General features: G+C 41.3%; 1 protein-coding gene across 1 annotated transcript; it reads right to left on the bottom strand.

Moving 5' to 3' along the window:
* Window positions 1-7,318: 7,318 nt before the first annotated feature.
* LOC115608762 (basic helix-loop-helix transcription factor scleraxis-like) lies at window positions 7,319-11,634 on the bottom strand (the record flags this gene model as incomplete). The annotated part of the gene is made up of 2 exons (XM_030488083.2): window positions 7,319-11,190; window positions 11,341-11,634. Coding segments are annotated over 2 exons (345 nt in total), but the record flags the coding sequence as incomplete, so codon positions are not given.
* Between the last annotated feature and the right edge of the window lie 5,101 nt (window positions 11,635-16,735).

Genomic DNA, 16,735 nt, shown 5'->3' with positions numbered 1-16,735 from the left:
CTGAGCTGTAGGCTTCATTTCTGCCTAAAATGGGAGCATAATGAAGTACCCATCCTTAAAAAAACTGGGATTTAGACTGTCTTGTGGAAGGTGTCCCTGCCCATGGCAGGTTGAAACTAGGTGATATTTTAGGTCTTTCCAACCCAAACCATTCTATGATACTCCGATTATCTGAGGTAATATTCCAATCCTGTGTAGCAGATTGACTTGTCACAAGAAAGCTCAAACCACGTGCCATATATCATCAAGTAGAAACACAGAAGGGGGTTTTGTTATTTTTCCCTCACTTGGCACTGAGCTCTCCATTTTATTTCCAGGCCTATATGTTGCTTAGCTGCTCTGCTAACATTTGATTGTGGAACAGCAATTGGGCGTTCAGGGACCCTCTCAGTAGAGATTGCAGAATGTGCTGTTTTGAGCTCAATTACTGAAATGTGTATTTCAATTCTATGTCTTCGGCCTGTAAAAGGGAACAAACATACTGAGCAGAGCATCTTGTTTCTTGACTCCTTGTCTCTGTGACCTGGCTGCGTGGCTTGTTCTGTTCAGCAGAGATGGAGTATACTTCTGTTAGTATCTTAATGGAAGTAAGCTGGTAGCAACTACGTAGAGGCGTAAAAGTCATACACTCTGTTCATCACTTCTCGGCTGATATTCACCCCTATGAATTATTCTGCATTAGTTTGATCATTTTCTCAGTTTGGAATATACGAAGATGGTCTCTTGTGTTCCTGCTCGTTTCAACACTGGTCAATTTTAGTGCAGTTCAAGTAATGGTTGGTCTAGAAGTACATACACAGAAGCATCTTAGGATGTATGTAGATGTTAAATGTTTGTATGCATTGTCATTGTATGCATGTCATCAGCATCAGAATACTGGTATTTTCTTTCCATAAAACCTTAATTTCATTTTCAAAGACCCAAGTCTTGTTGAAATTCAAGTGAATTTGGATACTGACAGGCAAGTTCCATCAATTCCTGACTGTACAGTTTTAGAAGCTATTGCCCCAACTGTATGTCTTTTCTGTGACAGAGTAAGTGGCTAGCAGAGCTGGCAAAAGTAACTGGATCTTTAACCACCACAACTAAGAGTGTAATGTGTCCTTTGAAATGGCCATTGATCTAGTTTAAACTATTATATTAGTCCCGGAACAGTGGTACCTCCAAGGTTTTAATCTGTTTCTGCTGGTACAAACAGTAACTTTCAGTAGATGGAGGTGGTGGGCAACAAATTCCAAATGACTGGTGCAGGAATTGCCCAACCTTGTCTTTTTACAGCTTTCGTTTTCTGCATTACTTAAGCTCTTCAGCTTGTTTTTTCCTTTCTTTTCTTTTTTTTTTTTTTTTTTTTTGGAGTCTGTTAAACTACTTATGAAAGAGAACCAGATCTGGAGGGTAATGGAGTGAAATTATTAGCCTTTTAGAATCAGATGATAATTAAGCCAACATGAGAAGGTCACTAACTGTAAATAATGCCGGTGAAAATAAGTTTGGTAAGTCTTGTTTACATTATGGCTACTTTTGGACTCCTTTGTACTCTCTGAGGTCCTAACATCTTTAAAGTCCATAATGGAAATGAGAATGGGCCTTTTAAATAGTTTTAATTAAACAGTTAATCAGCTTAATTAAAACATGTCATGAGCAATGGTGTTTTCCTAACAGTAGTGATTTGTAGTGTCATTTTTCCTGTGTGTTTCCCATCCTGGGGAAGGCTGGGCCACATGATTAAAGGCGAAAGCACCAAAATGGCAGCAAGAAATAGTTTCTGCACAGAAGAGGAGCTGCTCATTTGTAATATGTTAGTGACAACTGAAATGTGCCAATCAGAGGATTGTCTCATGTAATGAAGTACATTGCAATGTTATGGCATTTGCTGGAATGTACAGCCACACCATTACATGCATTTTATTTCTGCTTTATCTCATTACAGATGCTAAAATAAGCAGTAATATGTTTTATGTAGCAGAAAAGTAGTCTTTGATTTTTATCCTGGCTCTAGCTGGATCCAGCTATATTTTGTGTGGTGCAGGAATGTTGTGGATTGCTTTTGTTGGCTGTTTCTCTGTGGGTCTGTCTTGCTGGCCACTGCTGCTGGTTCAGTGGTCCTGACCTAGACTCGGCTAACCCAGGGCTGGAGCTTAGCACCTAGCTGGTATAGATACTGAGTGTTGCAGAGACTGCCTCTTACATCAGCCAGAAACTCTCACACTGTTATCTTTCACAGCACCTGTTAATGAAAGCCTGTCTTTTCCACTTAGATTTTCTTTGAGCAGTGTGGCAAATAAAAATGATCAGTTGCAGTGGTAACAAACAGCACACAGTAGGACCTTACTACCCTGCAGCTTGGTTCCCGTTCCCATGTATATATCTTTAATCATTTTGTTATACCTGTTATTATGACACTGAAAGTTCTGTCATGCATTTCTTATACGCTAATTACTGTATATCCATGTGTTTAGCTCCAGTTAGTAGCAGCACCACATGTTCTTTAAATGTTACCCCTGAAAATTTCAGGGTCTCCTAACTGCTTTTCATACTACTGCAGGTGTCTTCAGTAGATGTTTATTAGTTAATAAGATACAGATATCCTGTGTCACTGTTACCTACTTTGGCATTCACAATCTCAAGTCCCTCTCCATCATTTCATTTGCACAGACACAGTAGTTAAGGCTATATCTTTCTCTACACATAGTATTCTTTAAGTTATGATTTTTAACAGATTTTCCACCAGCCAGACATTTCAGATAGAACTCAGGGAAGTTCTAATAATTGTAGAAAATAGTGCCAAAAGAAATCTTGATGAAATATGCGTCCTGTGTGAGGTTTACTTTTCTTGCAAAGGCTTGTTATATGCGACACCTCAGAAATTATCTTCTGCTTGTCATTCTCCATCATTTGTTTGTGTGGTGGATTATTCCTATCCATGTATAGTATACTACATATATTTCTATATTGAAATGCATCTTTTAAAGAACCTTTCTCCTTTATTTTTTCTGAGTTCATCTCTAATTCTAATCCTATCCTCCAAAGCTATCACCTGTAAATTTAATTCTTAACCCATCAAAAACCAAATCATTAAAACCTTTTTACTAATTCAGGCCCAGGATAGACCTGAGAGGTCCTTCTGATAGAAACAGACACCTTCCTCTGCCTGTTTCTCTTTTTGGAAATCCCCTTTATTGGCATGTTCAGTTACTCCTTTCTCCAGGGATCTGTTTCACTCTCCTGTTGATATGCATACCTGGATGTCCCTCATTCTCATCTGGTGTAATAGATCCTGACAGTGCCCAGAAGTATAGATTTTTCCCATTAAGTCCTTGCATTTTTCAAGTTTTTCTTATTATTATTCTGTTCTACCTTTCCAGAGAACCATAAGCTCGTAATTTCATAGAATCCTAGGAAAAATTAGGTTGAAAAGGACCTCTTGAGTTATGCAGTACATCTTCCATTTTCAAAGCAAGGCTGACTTCAAAGTTAGACCAGACTGCTCAGGGCCTTGCCCTGTCAAGTTTGGAAGCTCTCTAAGGAGGAGGCTTCCACAAGCCTCCCTTGATAACCTGTTCCAGTGCTTAACCCTGTCTGTGGTGAGCAGCATTTTTCCTTAGGCAAAAAAAAAAAAATTACCTTATTGCAACTCATGATTATTGCTGCTTGTCCTTTCATTGCCTGTCTCTTAGAAAAGCCTGGCTCTGCCTTTCCCTGTAGCTATTGCAAGGCTGGTGTTGGATTTCCACCTAGCTTGCTTTCTGGTCTCTGTTTTAACTACCCCTCTTCCTGTTGGCTGTCCTAGGTGTCATGTGTCCCAGCTTTTTCACAATCTTAGTGGCTCTACGATGGTTATTGTTGCTAAAGTCACACCTTACCTTTGATTCTAATCTAAAGGATTAATTTGTTTGAGAATATAAAATGAAATGATCCTCCCACCCCTTATTTTTTACTGTTAGGTAAAGATGTTATCTTTCTCTTACCCTGCATTTTTTCTCCTGATATGGGGTTAGTAATTTAGATAAAAATGAGCTGTGAGACTTTCTGTTTTCTCTACTTATTTGTTTGGAGACTCCATGACCTTTTGCTGCTTTTCATACCAAAGATGTTATTTCCCTAGGAAAACTTAACTTCACAACACCCTTTCAGGTTACAGCACAGCTGTCTGATCTTATCTGGACCTGACAGATACCTACCCTTTCTGCCAAGCTCAATTTTCTTCTTGAAAGAATTACCTTTTTCTGTAATTTTTGTGTTCAAAAATGATCTGCATACATATGCTTGGAAAGTAGGGTTTATTTTAATAATGTGAAGGAAAGACAATCAGATGTTAAAGAGAGATGCCATAGCAAGTAGAATTACTTTTATCACTTACTTATTTCATCACCCATTTCAGTGTAATTGTCTTATTTATATTGGCTTCTCCTTTGAAAGAACCCATAGCAATTTCCAAATGTTTAATTAAAATCTCAAAACACTACTCTGATGTGAATGTAGTAAATGAGTGAGAGAAGATAAGTCCTTTCCAAAGCAACCAGTATCTTAAGTTACATGAACATTGTGTCTAGCACAAAAACAGGGGACATCGTAGTTCACTTGTATCAGGATGTCAAATCCTTGCAAGAACTAGATTTCTCTTGAGGTTTTGGGTTGGTTGTTTTTTAGGTTGGTTGCTTAGTTGTTGTTGTTTTAACATAAATGATTTACCTCATCCATCGTCAGAGAGGGCGAACAGAAAGTTCCAGTGACACAACTGAGGGGTCAGGAAAGAAGTTGGAGGAAGGACTGCCTTTAATTTGCCTTCTGCTGGGGGAAATACACGCATCCTTCGACCTTGACTTTCAATTAGGCATAATTTAGGTACCTGATTGTAGCACAGCAATTCACGAGGACCTTTCCTACTTGCCTAAATGATGATAAATAAATATTCATTAAAACAAAACCAACCCCCGCCCCTTAGTTGCCCAGCTCATGGCCAGTTGCAGCATAGTTCTTGCAGGTCTGAGATGCCGACCTCTCATTAGAGGCTGCTTGGGAGTCTCAAAATAGACACTTAAGTATGTCTCGCATGTCCTCCTGGCAGGAGAATGAGAAAGGGTTACAATGACTAGAGCATTTGTAAGGGTAAGTGTTGACCTGGACTTGAACCGGGATTTCTCTTGGCACCACAGAGAATATCTTCCTTGGTGGGCTACTGATTGCTGCTCTTTAACAATGCTAAGTCTTCCTCCTTCCACTCCTGAGGAAGCCTGTAGTCATTACTGTATGACTTCAGAAGTGGGGTGAATCTTCAAGATTTCTGAAACTGTGTTATGTTATAATAGCTAAAGGATTTCATTTGAAATAAGATGCTGGGCTGCCTGGCTCTGTATGTATACCCAGATTTTCAAAAAGTTTTTTAAGAAATATGTTTACAGCAGCAAGTTCAGTTCTTCTCACTATGAAGTAATGGGGTTTTTTCCCTTAGCTTTCACAATACTCTACAGTATTTTTTATCCCAGTAATAATTTTCTCTTCCTTCTCCACAATCCCCATGTTGATTCTTTAGAAACACTTTTCTTCAACTTTCAAAGGATTCCTGGTATAGTATATCCCCCAATCTTTTGCCTTGGGAGCATGCTGTCTATTTTAGCTAATTTTATATACACTCTTCTTCTTCGCCTTGTATTATCCACTAGCTCTTACTATCAATCAAGGTGTTACTACTTTCTTTTGAAAAGTGGTATTTAGACAGCTGGTTTAGGTTTTACTCTTTTTTTGTGAGATTCTCTCACCATAGTGTCTAGTGTCTCACGGTGCAAAAGGACAAAACACAGAAAACAGATTTTTTTTTTTTTTTTTTTTTTTTTTTTTTTTGTGTGGGAGGACGTTGGAAGTCTATTTTGAAAGAATCTAGTAACCAATGGCATCAAAGATCTTTGTCTCTCAGATTTTCAGCGGACTCTTAATTTACGGTTAACTCTTTATGGCTTCTGTGAAATGGCTCATACTGTCTCATATGGCGTGTATGTTCAAGGGGGGGAGTATGTGACAATGTAAGATTGTAAAAGTTAATGTAAAGAATGTAAAGTATGATGATTAAAGATTTATTATTTACTATTTGCCTTTCAGAAAGGGCCACAGACATTTGTGGCAGTGTTAGTGAGAATCATTCTGATGACTAGAAGGTTTTTTCGAAGGGTAAATTTGGCAGAATTTTAATGTAGCTACTTGACTGAGCAGATTTTCCTATTGTGGTGATGTCCTATTTGTTGCCTTAGGTACCATGAATCCTTCTGGTCCTAAACACATAACAACCAAAGAAAATCGCTTATGGGGAAATGTGACTGCTTATACTATGGACTCTTACTCATATACTGACTTGTTTAATCAAATGCTGGAAACAGCTGAACTTCCACTGATAAATCAACCTCTTTCCTTCTTCTCCGTCTTCTTTCCTACATCCTTTCCCTCCCTCCAACTCTTCCTGTATTTGGCACTTATGATGTCATGGAGGCCTTGAGCAGAGGAACTCGCTTGTTTGTTTTTATAAGCTTTCCACCCACGTTCCTTTTCCACTGCCAGTGCACACCAAGCAGCCGAGGAGAGATGCGTAGCTTGCAAATCAAGCCCTGCCATTTCATGAGAACACCCAAGACACGTCTTTAGTGCTGTATTAAAAACCTGAAGCTCAATGCGCTGAGCTTTGGTCGTGGGAGTAGACACAGGGGGGATGAGTGGCTTGTGTGTGGGCTCGCTAGCTCAACCTGAAGTGCTAGTGTAGACGCGTGGTTTGACTTTCTCAATGCTAAAGAGAGGGAGACCTTACAGGATCTAGCAGCCTTCCAGTATCTGAAGCGGGTGTACAAGGATGTGGGAGAGGGACGCTTCATCAGGGACTGTAGCGATAGGACAAGGGATAATGGATTTAAACTTAAACAGGGGAAGTTCAGGTTAGATATAAGGAAGAAATTCTTTACTGTGAGGGTGGTGAGGCACTGGAACAGGTTGCCCAAAGAAGTGGTAAATGCTCCATCCCCAGCAGTGTTCAAGGCCAGGTTGGGCAGAGCCTTGGGTGACATGGTCTAGTGTGAGGCGTCCCTGCCCATGGCAGAGGGGTTGGAACTAGATGATCTTAAGGTCCTTTCCAACCCGAACCATTCTGTCATTCTGTGATCAGAATGCTGCCCCCAAATGATTTAAAAGCAGCCATTCTGCCAGACCTGTGTCATGTACGTAAGTACTATATACGTATACATACGTATGTTTGCTGCTGAAATCTTGTTGAAAAATGTAAAGAAAAAGATAAGTACTTGTATCTTAACTGAGATGGCTATAGGAGAGGACTACCACCTTACTGTTCATAGTTTATTGTTTAAATTAGTAACAAAAATACTGTTTATTTTTTTGCAAATATAAGCACATTTTTTGCAAACAAATACAGATTTTTGAAAAGAAGCAGATTTTTGCAAGAAGGTATTAGAAAGGAAGCTTCCATTTTGTAGAACAGAACTGAAAATAGTAGCAAACATTTGAAAGTACTTTGACTTACATTATGATTAATTCATAAGTAACCAAGAACTATGTTAAAAACCTTGTTTAAACTTAACCAATAAAATCAAACCCCATGATTTATTCATTTTGATCAATGCTATTTTTATATTGTGATATAGCAGGCTAAATACAATGATTTATATAAAGTACTACACTTGGAATATTTTAACAATCATTTAACAGCATCTAAGATCAAATGGTGTACATCTCACTGTTCCTGCTGTATTCATGCATAATGTAAATTGAATAGCCAAGTGTTTACAGGAAACCAGAGATGGGATTAGTATTAGCCATGCCCCTGTTCATATGTACAGAACACACTTACAGATATGTCAAAAAAACATGATCTTCACCAGAACAAGAGGGTGCTCGGCACCTCTGGAACACTTCACAGCACTGCAGTGCCTGACCATCAAGTAAGGTACTTGTTCCTGGACAAAATTTTGGCATATAAATATGTATTTGTGCATGCTGTGAAAAATTCGTCTCAATGAAATGATGAAAAAAATAGAACTCATAAGACACACAAACTCATACAGTAAAAAATCAATAAAATACCTAATGATGAGTGAGCTCTTTATGTGTGAAATCTGAGCACTCGGTTCACCTGTGTCTCTAGAAATTAAATTATTTTTCCCTCAGTTTATAAAAACCCCATTACACAGTAACAGCTCAATCCTGAATCTTTTTTTGCATCTGGGGGTAGAGAAGTTTTACATTATAAATAAACTTCAGCAAAGGTAAGGATCTGTCCCCGCTTGTTTCCATTTAAATACATAGTGTTACATATACATAAACGCAGGCTTGGGGTCTGTTCCTCAGAGAAATCACTGTCATAATTGTTTTGGATAGGTATTATCTGTTTATACCATGAATATTTGGGCCACAGTGCTCTGGGGCCTAATTTCTGCCACCATCAATCAGTGTTACTGAAATTCCAGTATTATTTAGTAATTGAAACCCTGAGCATTATACCAAAGTTTTTAAGCCCAGCTGAATTCAACAGTTTATCCTGAGTAAAGAGGGAAGAATTTAATGCTACAGTGAGCCACGTTAAGTAGGAGAGACGGCCAAGTCCTAACAGCCAGCTCCTGCTTTTGTGTTCAAAAAGCATTTTGTATAAACATTATACAAAACCAGACAGATAAAATCCCATTTAAAGTGAAAACGCCAAATTCCTGTAGGATTGTGCAAATTATTCATGAAAGTTTCAAGCTGTGAGCTTTCAGCTAATACTATGGTGCAAATGTGGACCTTGCTTTCTTTATACTCATTTCCTTTAATAACTAAGTACAGAGATCTCCTGTTAAATCCAAATACACAGCTTTTGCAAAAAGCTACACTTAAAACTCTTAAAGCTGCAATACAATCACTTTTTGAAAACCTGTAATAATTAATGTTGTCATTCTTATGTACTGCAAAATTCAGCACATATTCAATGCAGATTTTTCCTGTTGGAAATTGCATTATTTTTTGCCATTTTAGGGTATCATACTGAATGATACAGCTAAATGAATAGATTAGTATTAATTGTAAAGCAGGTCAGATGCTTTGGTTTAATGTGTTCATAAGAATGCAGAGCTTCACTGTAACATCAGCTTTAATTATAAACAACTTTTTTAAACACAAAGTTTTTCAAACTAATTTAAAAAAAAGCCAGGAGGATATATTTGTAGAAATCTATACCCGCATACACAAGCCAACACAATACCCTTTAATACACAAAATTAAAAAGCACTTTGTATAAAGCTATAAAGAGTTCCAGCTTCATGAATCAATGCCAAAACAAAACAAAGATTATAATCTGGCAGCAATTTAAAGTTCCCTATTAAAAAAGAAAATAATGATAGAAGCCTTCTAAAACCAAAATAGTCTTCTCAAACCAGGAAAATACATCTTTTAATGAGTGAATAGACTGGTATGATGTCAAATTGCTGCAACTCTGCTTCTGTATTTTTCTTGATTAGGGTTGAGGAGAAGTTATTGCAGGTTCTGTAGGTACAACAGATTTTTCTTCATTGTGATGAAGGAAAGGTGGTCACTGTGTGTTGGGAGGGGAGAAGCAAAACTAAAAATATGAAGTATTGTGTGAGTAATATACCAAGATTTTCTTGCTAACTTCTTCATAATAAATGCCAGAATTTGCTTTGCACTTAGTTAGAGGACGAAGAGAAAATACTATGCAGAAAGTGAAGTGAGCAACGCAGTCCTGCTTCCACAATCTTCATGTCTGGGTAAAGCAGCAAGGCTGGCTGGAGAACTGAACAGATGGCAGCCGGGGAGGGAGAACGAGGCAAGCCTTCTTTGCAGTCCTTCTCCAAGTGGTACAGTTAATCATAATCATAGAATCACAGAATGGTTTGGGTTGGAAGGGACATTAAAGATCATCTAGTTCCAACCCCCCTGCCATGGGCAGGGACACCTTCCACTAGACCAGGTTGCTCCAAGCCCCGTCCAGCCTGGCCTTGAACACTGCCAGGGATGGGGCAGCCACAGCTTCTCCGAGCAACCTGTGCCAGTGTCTCACCACCCTCACAGTGAAGAATTTCTTCCTAATATCTAATTAGTTACCAGTTAGCAAGCTTTGAAAGAATACAGAGTACCTCCTAAAGTAACAAGTTCAGATTAATTAAGGCCTAATTAAATATATTATAAATAACTATAAAAACCATTGCAAAATTAAGCTATCTATATACTTTTTTTAAAAAAAAAACACCACTACTGGGGTTTAAGATTTTAGCCTGCTGTTTCACTAACATCCCAAACAGAAAACATAACATGCATATTTGGCTTCTAGACTTCCTTCTAAAAGAAAAAAACGCATACGAGTTAATAAACTGAGGGGAGATAAATTACATCAGTGATGTACAGGCACAACTTGGGAATGACCTGGCTGACGGGTAAATGTAGAGAGCCCTTGGGAAACCCTCCCTCCTCCATGCTTGCCAGGTTTAGGAATATCCCACGCTATTTGAAGGAGAGGCACGACTCGCACCACTAGTAAGAAAAGAGCATCGCTTATGCAGTGCTTCTCCACTTTCCTGTCCTGGCTGCAGCCCGGGTCCGTGCACCATTGTGCCTACGCATGCAGCAGAAGGAGGTGTTTTCACTGTAAGTTCTACCATTTTCTGTGAACACCTTAAAATACTCTTCCAGCATTGTTCAGATCTCTCGAGCGTGTCAGCTGTCGGTATCAGCCCCCAGCCCAAGAATTAGCGTGCAGCTGGAGGAGTGGGTGGCAGCCCGGGCTGGGCTGGAGGCGGCCAGCATGACGTGTTCGTGACAGCTTCCCTGACAGCAGACACTGTGTGTTTGGAAGTTCAAGTTTCATCATGTGCCACAGGTTTAGCAGACATCAAGCTCAGGGCTTGGCTGCCTAGGTTTAACATTTCTCGCACTAAAATAGCTGCTACGCCAGGTGCAACTCTCTCAAAAGTGTTCGATTTCATTTGCAAAACACCCTGAATAAACCTGACACAATGTGAAACAAAGTGCATAGGCTTCAAAAGTAACTCTTTTAGGACCGCGTTATTCAAATGTAAACATACAGCACAGGTGCGGCGAGGTTACCCTGAGCAGTTGTACAGTCAGCGCAAGATGGGTGCAAGGTTGTCAGCCGATTCAGTGTCCACTTACGGCTGGACCAGACAGCGGTTTCTCTCCTTCTTGGTGCTGTGTCAGGGATGAAAAGCACAGGTTAGGGGACACCGAGGATGCCCTAAACCCTAGGCTGGGACAATCCCAAACCCGCGGTGCAGACTGAGAGCCACCCTCCCAAAGCAGCACCCCAAGAGCAGCGTCGGCTGGGCAGCCGGCCCTTACCCGCTTCCGCTGCTCGCTCAGGCAGAAGGTGCAGATGGGCCGCGGCGCGGTGGTGCCTGGCGGCGGGGGCTGCGGGCAGGGCTGGGCGGCCGCCGTGCCCTCGGCCTGCTGCAGCAGCAGCACGTTGGCCAGGTGCGCGATGTAGCTGGCGGCCAGGCGCAGCGTCTCCACCTTGGAGAGCCGGCGGTCGGCCGGCCGGGTTGGGATGAGCCGGCGGAGGGCGCCGAAGGCCGCGTTGACGCTGTGCGTGCGGTCCCGCTCGCGGGCGTTGGCCGCCGCCCGCCGCCCCCCGCCGCCGCCCCGCGCCCGCCGGCGCCGCCGCCCGCCGCCCGAACCCGCCGCCCCCCCGCCGGCTTTCATGGCGCCCGCCGCCGCCCCGCCGCCCCATGACTTTTATGCGCGGCAGGTGCCGCATGGCCCCTGCTCGCCGCGGCCCCGTGTCCCGCCGGCAGCGCGGCGGGTCGGGCTTGGCGCGGCTGCTGCTTTTAGCCGGGGGCCGCCGCCGCCACCTGTCGCCGCGGCCGGCACCGGCTCCCCCGCTCCTCCGCCTCTCGCCGCCGGGGGCTCCTACGCCGGACTGCCGGAAGGTGGTTTGTGCGCGCCTCGGAGCCTTGTCCTGGCCGGCGCCCCCGGCCGCGCTGAGGCCGGAGCCTCGGGGCTCGGAGGCTCCTACCGGTACCGCTGTCCGCGTCCACCAGTGTGAACGGCCCTTCTCCCGGCCCAGGGGCCACGGACCAACTCCTACGGGCTTCACCACTTCTGTTCCAGCTGTGCATGTGTGTGTGTATGCGTATATGTACAATGTATATGTATATGTACACGTACATGTGTATGTATATGTAGACCTACATGTACATGTGTGTGTACAGCTGTATTAGTTGGAGTGGGCTTCTGGAACAAGCACAGGGGTGGACTTCTTCATCTCCCCAGCAAACACTAGACGCACATACTAATCCAATTTCTCATTCTGTTCAGAAGCTGTGCCTGCCTCAACCGTTTACGTATTAAAAGGTCATCAGAAGCGCTGGTTGATTACACCTCTTTTCTCCATAAATTTTGACAGCCTGTTGGCACTCAGAAACTCATGAAAGGTCAAGGTGCAGGTTTTCTCAAATGAATCATCTCTACCTGATTAAGCAGCCTTGACTGACTGTGGTTTTTTACTGTCCCAGAAGCTTATTTGTGGTGGTGCTGTTGTCTAAATATTCATCCTTCTTCCCAAATCAGGGCTGGATTAGCAGAGTCATATCTCTTTAATCATGGGTGCACACACTTGGGGCAGACAGCTGCTTTGACATACTTGGCTGGGAGTCATGAACTCTGAAAATACAACTGGTACCCACAGGCAGGGCCACATCCATCTATGCCCTATGTTCAGCTGCTGGAATGGCAAAGGGCTGGTTTATGTTTGTTCCGCTTTCTCTGTAGGCAGAGGTCGTAGGCAAAAATGGACAAGCAGCTCTCCATGTCAGCCGTTTGCGACTGTACCATACCTTGGCGTAAAAGCAAAAGTTTTTTAATGTGATTTTTATTTATACTACTTGGGAGAGAGAGGGGAAAAGATTTTTGATTTCCCATAGGACAGTGTTTTTGAGATTTTTGTGATTTCTGTAAGCAATAAACTTAGCTCTAGGTTGAGGTAGTTTGATAGCAAAGGCTGAAGAAATCTGAGGCTGGATGCGCAGTTGTGTGCCATGCCATTGATCCAAAGGATTTTCTTCCTTTGGAGTACAGAGCAGGATGCGGTCCTTCATCATCAGATGCTGGGGCAAGCAAAGTGTCCAAAATCATACAAGTGATAGTTTTCTCTAGAGTATGTGAATATAACTGTATCCTACTTCCATAGTGTTAATAGCACTATCTTCTTGCTGCGTAATCTTTTAACAAGGTAATGATCTAGAAAGTTCTGTAGTCAAATTTCAATGCTTAAAAGTGCTGCTTTTAGTTTCCTGAGAAATGAAGTTCTGAGGTAAGCTTGCACTATTTTCTGTGTGGATTTCTCCCATTTAGTCACATACAGTATTTCTACAGTGAAATTCTAACTCAGTTGAAGTCAATGACAAAAATCCCGTTGACTTTAATGAAGGCAGGATTTCACCCTTGATATGTTGTGGTAGCTGAGCTGTGTAGATAATTGATTGTTTGTCAGACTCAGTCATTTGCTTACCAGTGTTTTCCTGTCCTTAGCATTTCAGTTTCTTTGGATTTTTTGTCACTGGAAGTAAACCAAAACAAAACCAAACCCCTGAGACAAAAAGAATCCCGAGACAAAACTACTACTAGTATTATCAAAATCAGAATTTATGGGTTAGCGATAAACTAGAAGAATGAGAAAAGGAATAAGCGATACTTTGAAAGAAAATGATGCTGTGTCTGCAGAGAAAAACAAAACTATTTTCACTGGCATTACAGCAATAACTAATTCAGGGGTTAAGGACAAAGGGGTGACCGAATCATTCTTGTTCTGCTTCCAAGGCAGTTTGAAAAAGTAGAGCAAGAAATGAGTTTTTTTTCTTTTTCAGATAAGGAGACTTGTAAAAAGGCCAAAATGCTGGGGACTTTAATTACAAGGTTATTGATTCAGATAACATTTATGCAAGTGCTAGGGGGAGCATATTCCTCAAGGAAGGTGCAGTAACGCAGGATTGCTGTTATTTTACAATTTGCTGGATTGCTAATAAAAAGCAAGAATGAGGCTGCATGAATGTAAAGTAGAAAAGTGGGCAGTATTTTATGTGTAGCAGTAAGATTTTGCCTGAAATTTGCCTTTGTGCTACACAGAGAAAGGTATCTGATGTCCATTGTAAGGAAGCATTTAATGATATTTAAAAGCCTGGAAATATGAAGTATCTGACTGATATAGTTGCGGTCTAGTGGTTAGTGTTTCTTTAATTTGCCTTTATTTTTTGAAGAACAGTAATAATAAGAAGTACATAAAAGAAAGAAGAATTTGGAAGAAGACAATTTGCAAAAGCTCTGCCTCTGAAGAGAGCAAGTTAATTAGAGGATAACAAAAGAAAGAAATCTAAATAAGTGGCTCAGAATGTTTGTGGTCACAGCCAAGAAGCCTTCCGAATTTGTTTCCTTTAAATAGAAATTATAACCCAAAATTGCTGCACTTGTAAAAAAAAAAAGGCATTTAGAGACAAAAATGCCTTTAAAAAGCAGTACTTGAATGTTTACGACATCATTCTGCACCTGCAGGTCACACTGCAGTTAGTTTCTCTTGTTTATTCAAGAACAGAAGTACAGCATAGATCTATAGACTTTATAGAATATAGAAAAATATTCATATTTTTCAGCCTTACCCCATGGCACTCTTCTTGCTGCATGCCATGTTTTTGAAGGACTATACTCTTCATTGTTTGTCTTCTCCATCAAAGCCATTAAACACACCCATATATATACATAGATATTTATCTCCTTACAATATCGCTCACATGTATGAGCAGGTATGTATATGTTGTAGGCTAAAGTAGCACAGGTTTGTAGTATAGGTTTCTGAGCCACTGACTGTGCATTAAGACCTACTGGTTTGTGGTTTGGCTTTGGTAAATATTGCCATGGCCAGCATTCAAACCACAGATCGGCCATCCATGCCCAGAAATACTTGAAGTGGCTACCATGCTCCCGTCCTCACAGGGGGGGAATATTGACCAACCCTGAATTTTGATGGTGTCGTAAGTGCATGTGTGAGCTGTTCTGCCTCATGAAAAGGCAGCAGGCATGAAAGCTGTGCAAGGTCATCTGGAGTAACCCACAGAGCTCCTGTCGATGTGTGTATGTGTTAATATCCAGGATACTTCTTTTAGATTGCTCACCTGATAAAGCAGGTCCATGATATATTTCAGTCATATTTGACAGATTCAAGGGAGAGTCCAGAGAGATCTAACAAAGCAAAACAAATAAAGGACATGGATGGCTGGAAATGTCCACAACATTGAGAATAATGCATGTGACAATGTTATTCATTATGTGTCTGTCTGTGGCTTTGACTATCTGTGACAACTACTTCTGTCCTTCACAACAAGCCAGGATGATGCAATTGTCATTTTTATTGCAGTTCTTAATAAATGTGACTGCCATAAAATATATGTTGATCAAAGAATCTTTTAAATGGCATTTTACCCTATACAGATTTTCTAAGAGAATGATTTTAAGGAGAGAAGATTGAGGAGTAGTCAAAATATGGAACAGTACAAGAGGGGTTTTTTTGAGGAGGACTTGCACAAAGTGTGTTAAATGGGGAAAGGTTCAACATGAGGTGGATTTAAGGCTTCATGTGTTTAAGTCAAGTCAGGCAGGATGGTGAACCTTCTGGGTCTTAATATATATCCTCCACACATTTTGAACTAGCAGTCTGCTACCTCAGTGCAATTCACCGGGTAGGGTAGAGCAGGAGGAGCTCTGCCTTGGACTGCTGGTAGTTGATTAATGATGTGGGATCTTAGAAGTCCCTTCTTGATATTCTACCCAGCCTGATTTAGCATGACACTTATCTCTTCACTTGCAATCTCTTCACTTACAATCTGTGTTCTTCATCTGAATTGATCTGTGCCATGATTCTGCGGTGTGTTAATGAGTTTTCTGTGTGGTGGAGTGCTAGAGGCCTTGTTAAACTCCAGAGACATCCTGCCTACTGCATTTTATTTATACACCCACTCTGTTACTCCTGACAAAAAGAAGCTGAGTTGTTTATCTTAAGTTTTTGTCAAAAAATTTGTCTTACAGTAATTTTCTCTGCTCTGGCTGCCCACGGAGGCAAATGCAAATGTATTATTCACCTGTTATTTCAAAACCCTTTAAACTTGCCAAATTTAAGTGGTGTTTTACACAATTCTGCTGATACTCTCAAAGTTGTTATTAACTGTCTCAGAAGTAATTTTTGATCGTGGTTGCATTCAGCAGAAGGATGAAAAGGCATATTCATTTCTCTGTCAAATTGAAACGATATGAGGACAGTATACCTGCCCTCGGAAACAAAATGTTTTGCAAGCAGTATTTGTGCCAAGTCTTGTCATTAAAGCTCTCCCTGCCTGCTCCCTTATTTCATTGCTGATTAAATCTATCCTAACCAAGCTTGACTGGCAGTTGGGATGATGTTGTGTGTAACATTCACCTGTGGTGCGTGGTTTGGGGGCTGAGATCCTTTGCCAGTCTGTTTGGAAATTCACATGTTGGTGAGAATCCAGGCCTCTGATGAAAGCTGTGTTCACTCCTGTCTCTCTGTGTGGCTGGCTGGCTGGCTGGCTGGCTAGGAGGGACCCTTCCACCATCCTGTGCTTCGTCGTGTGAATCCATGCCTCAAACTCCCACTGCTGAGGTGTGCTCTGGTGGTTTTAAGGGCACTTGAAGGACCATCCAGAAAAGTGTCATGGACTCTTCAGACTTTTCT

Source organism: Strigops habroptila, chromosome 5 (assembly GCF_004027225.2).
Source record: "Strigops habroptila isolate Jane chromosome 5, bStrHab1.2.pri, whole genome shotgun sequence".
NCBI classification, from domain to species: Eukaryota; Metazoa; Chordata; class Aves; order Psittaciformes; family Psittacidae; genus Strigops; species Strigops habroptila.
Note: the sequence above shows the minus strand (reverse complement) of the source record. Positions and strands in the feature narration are given on the sequence as shown.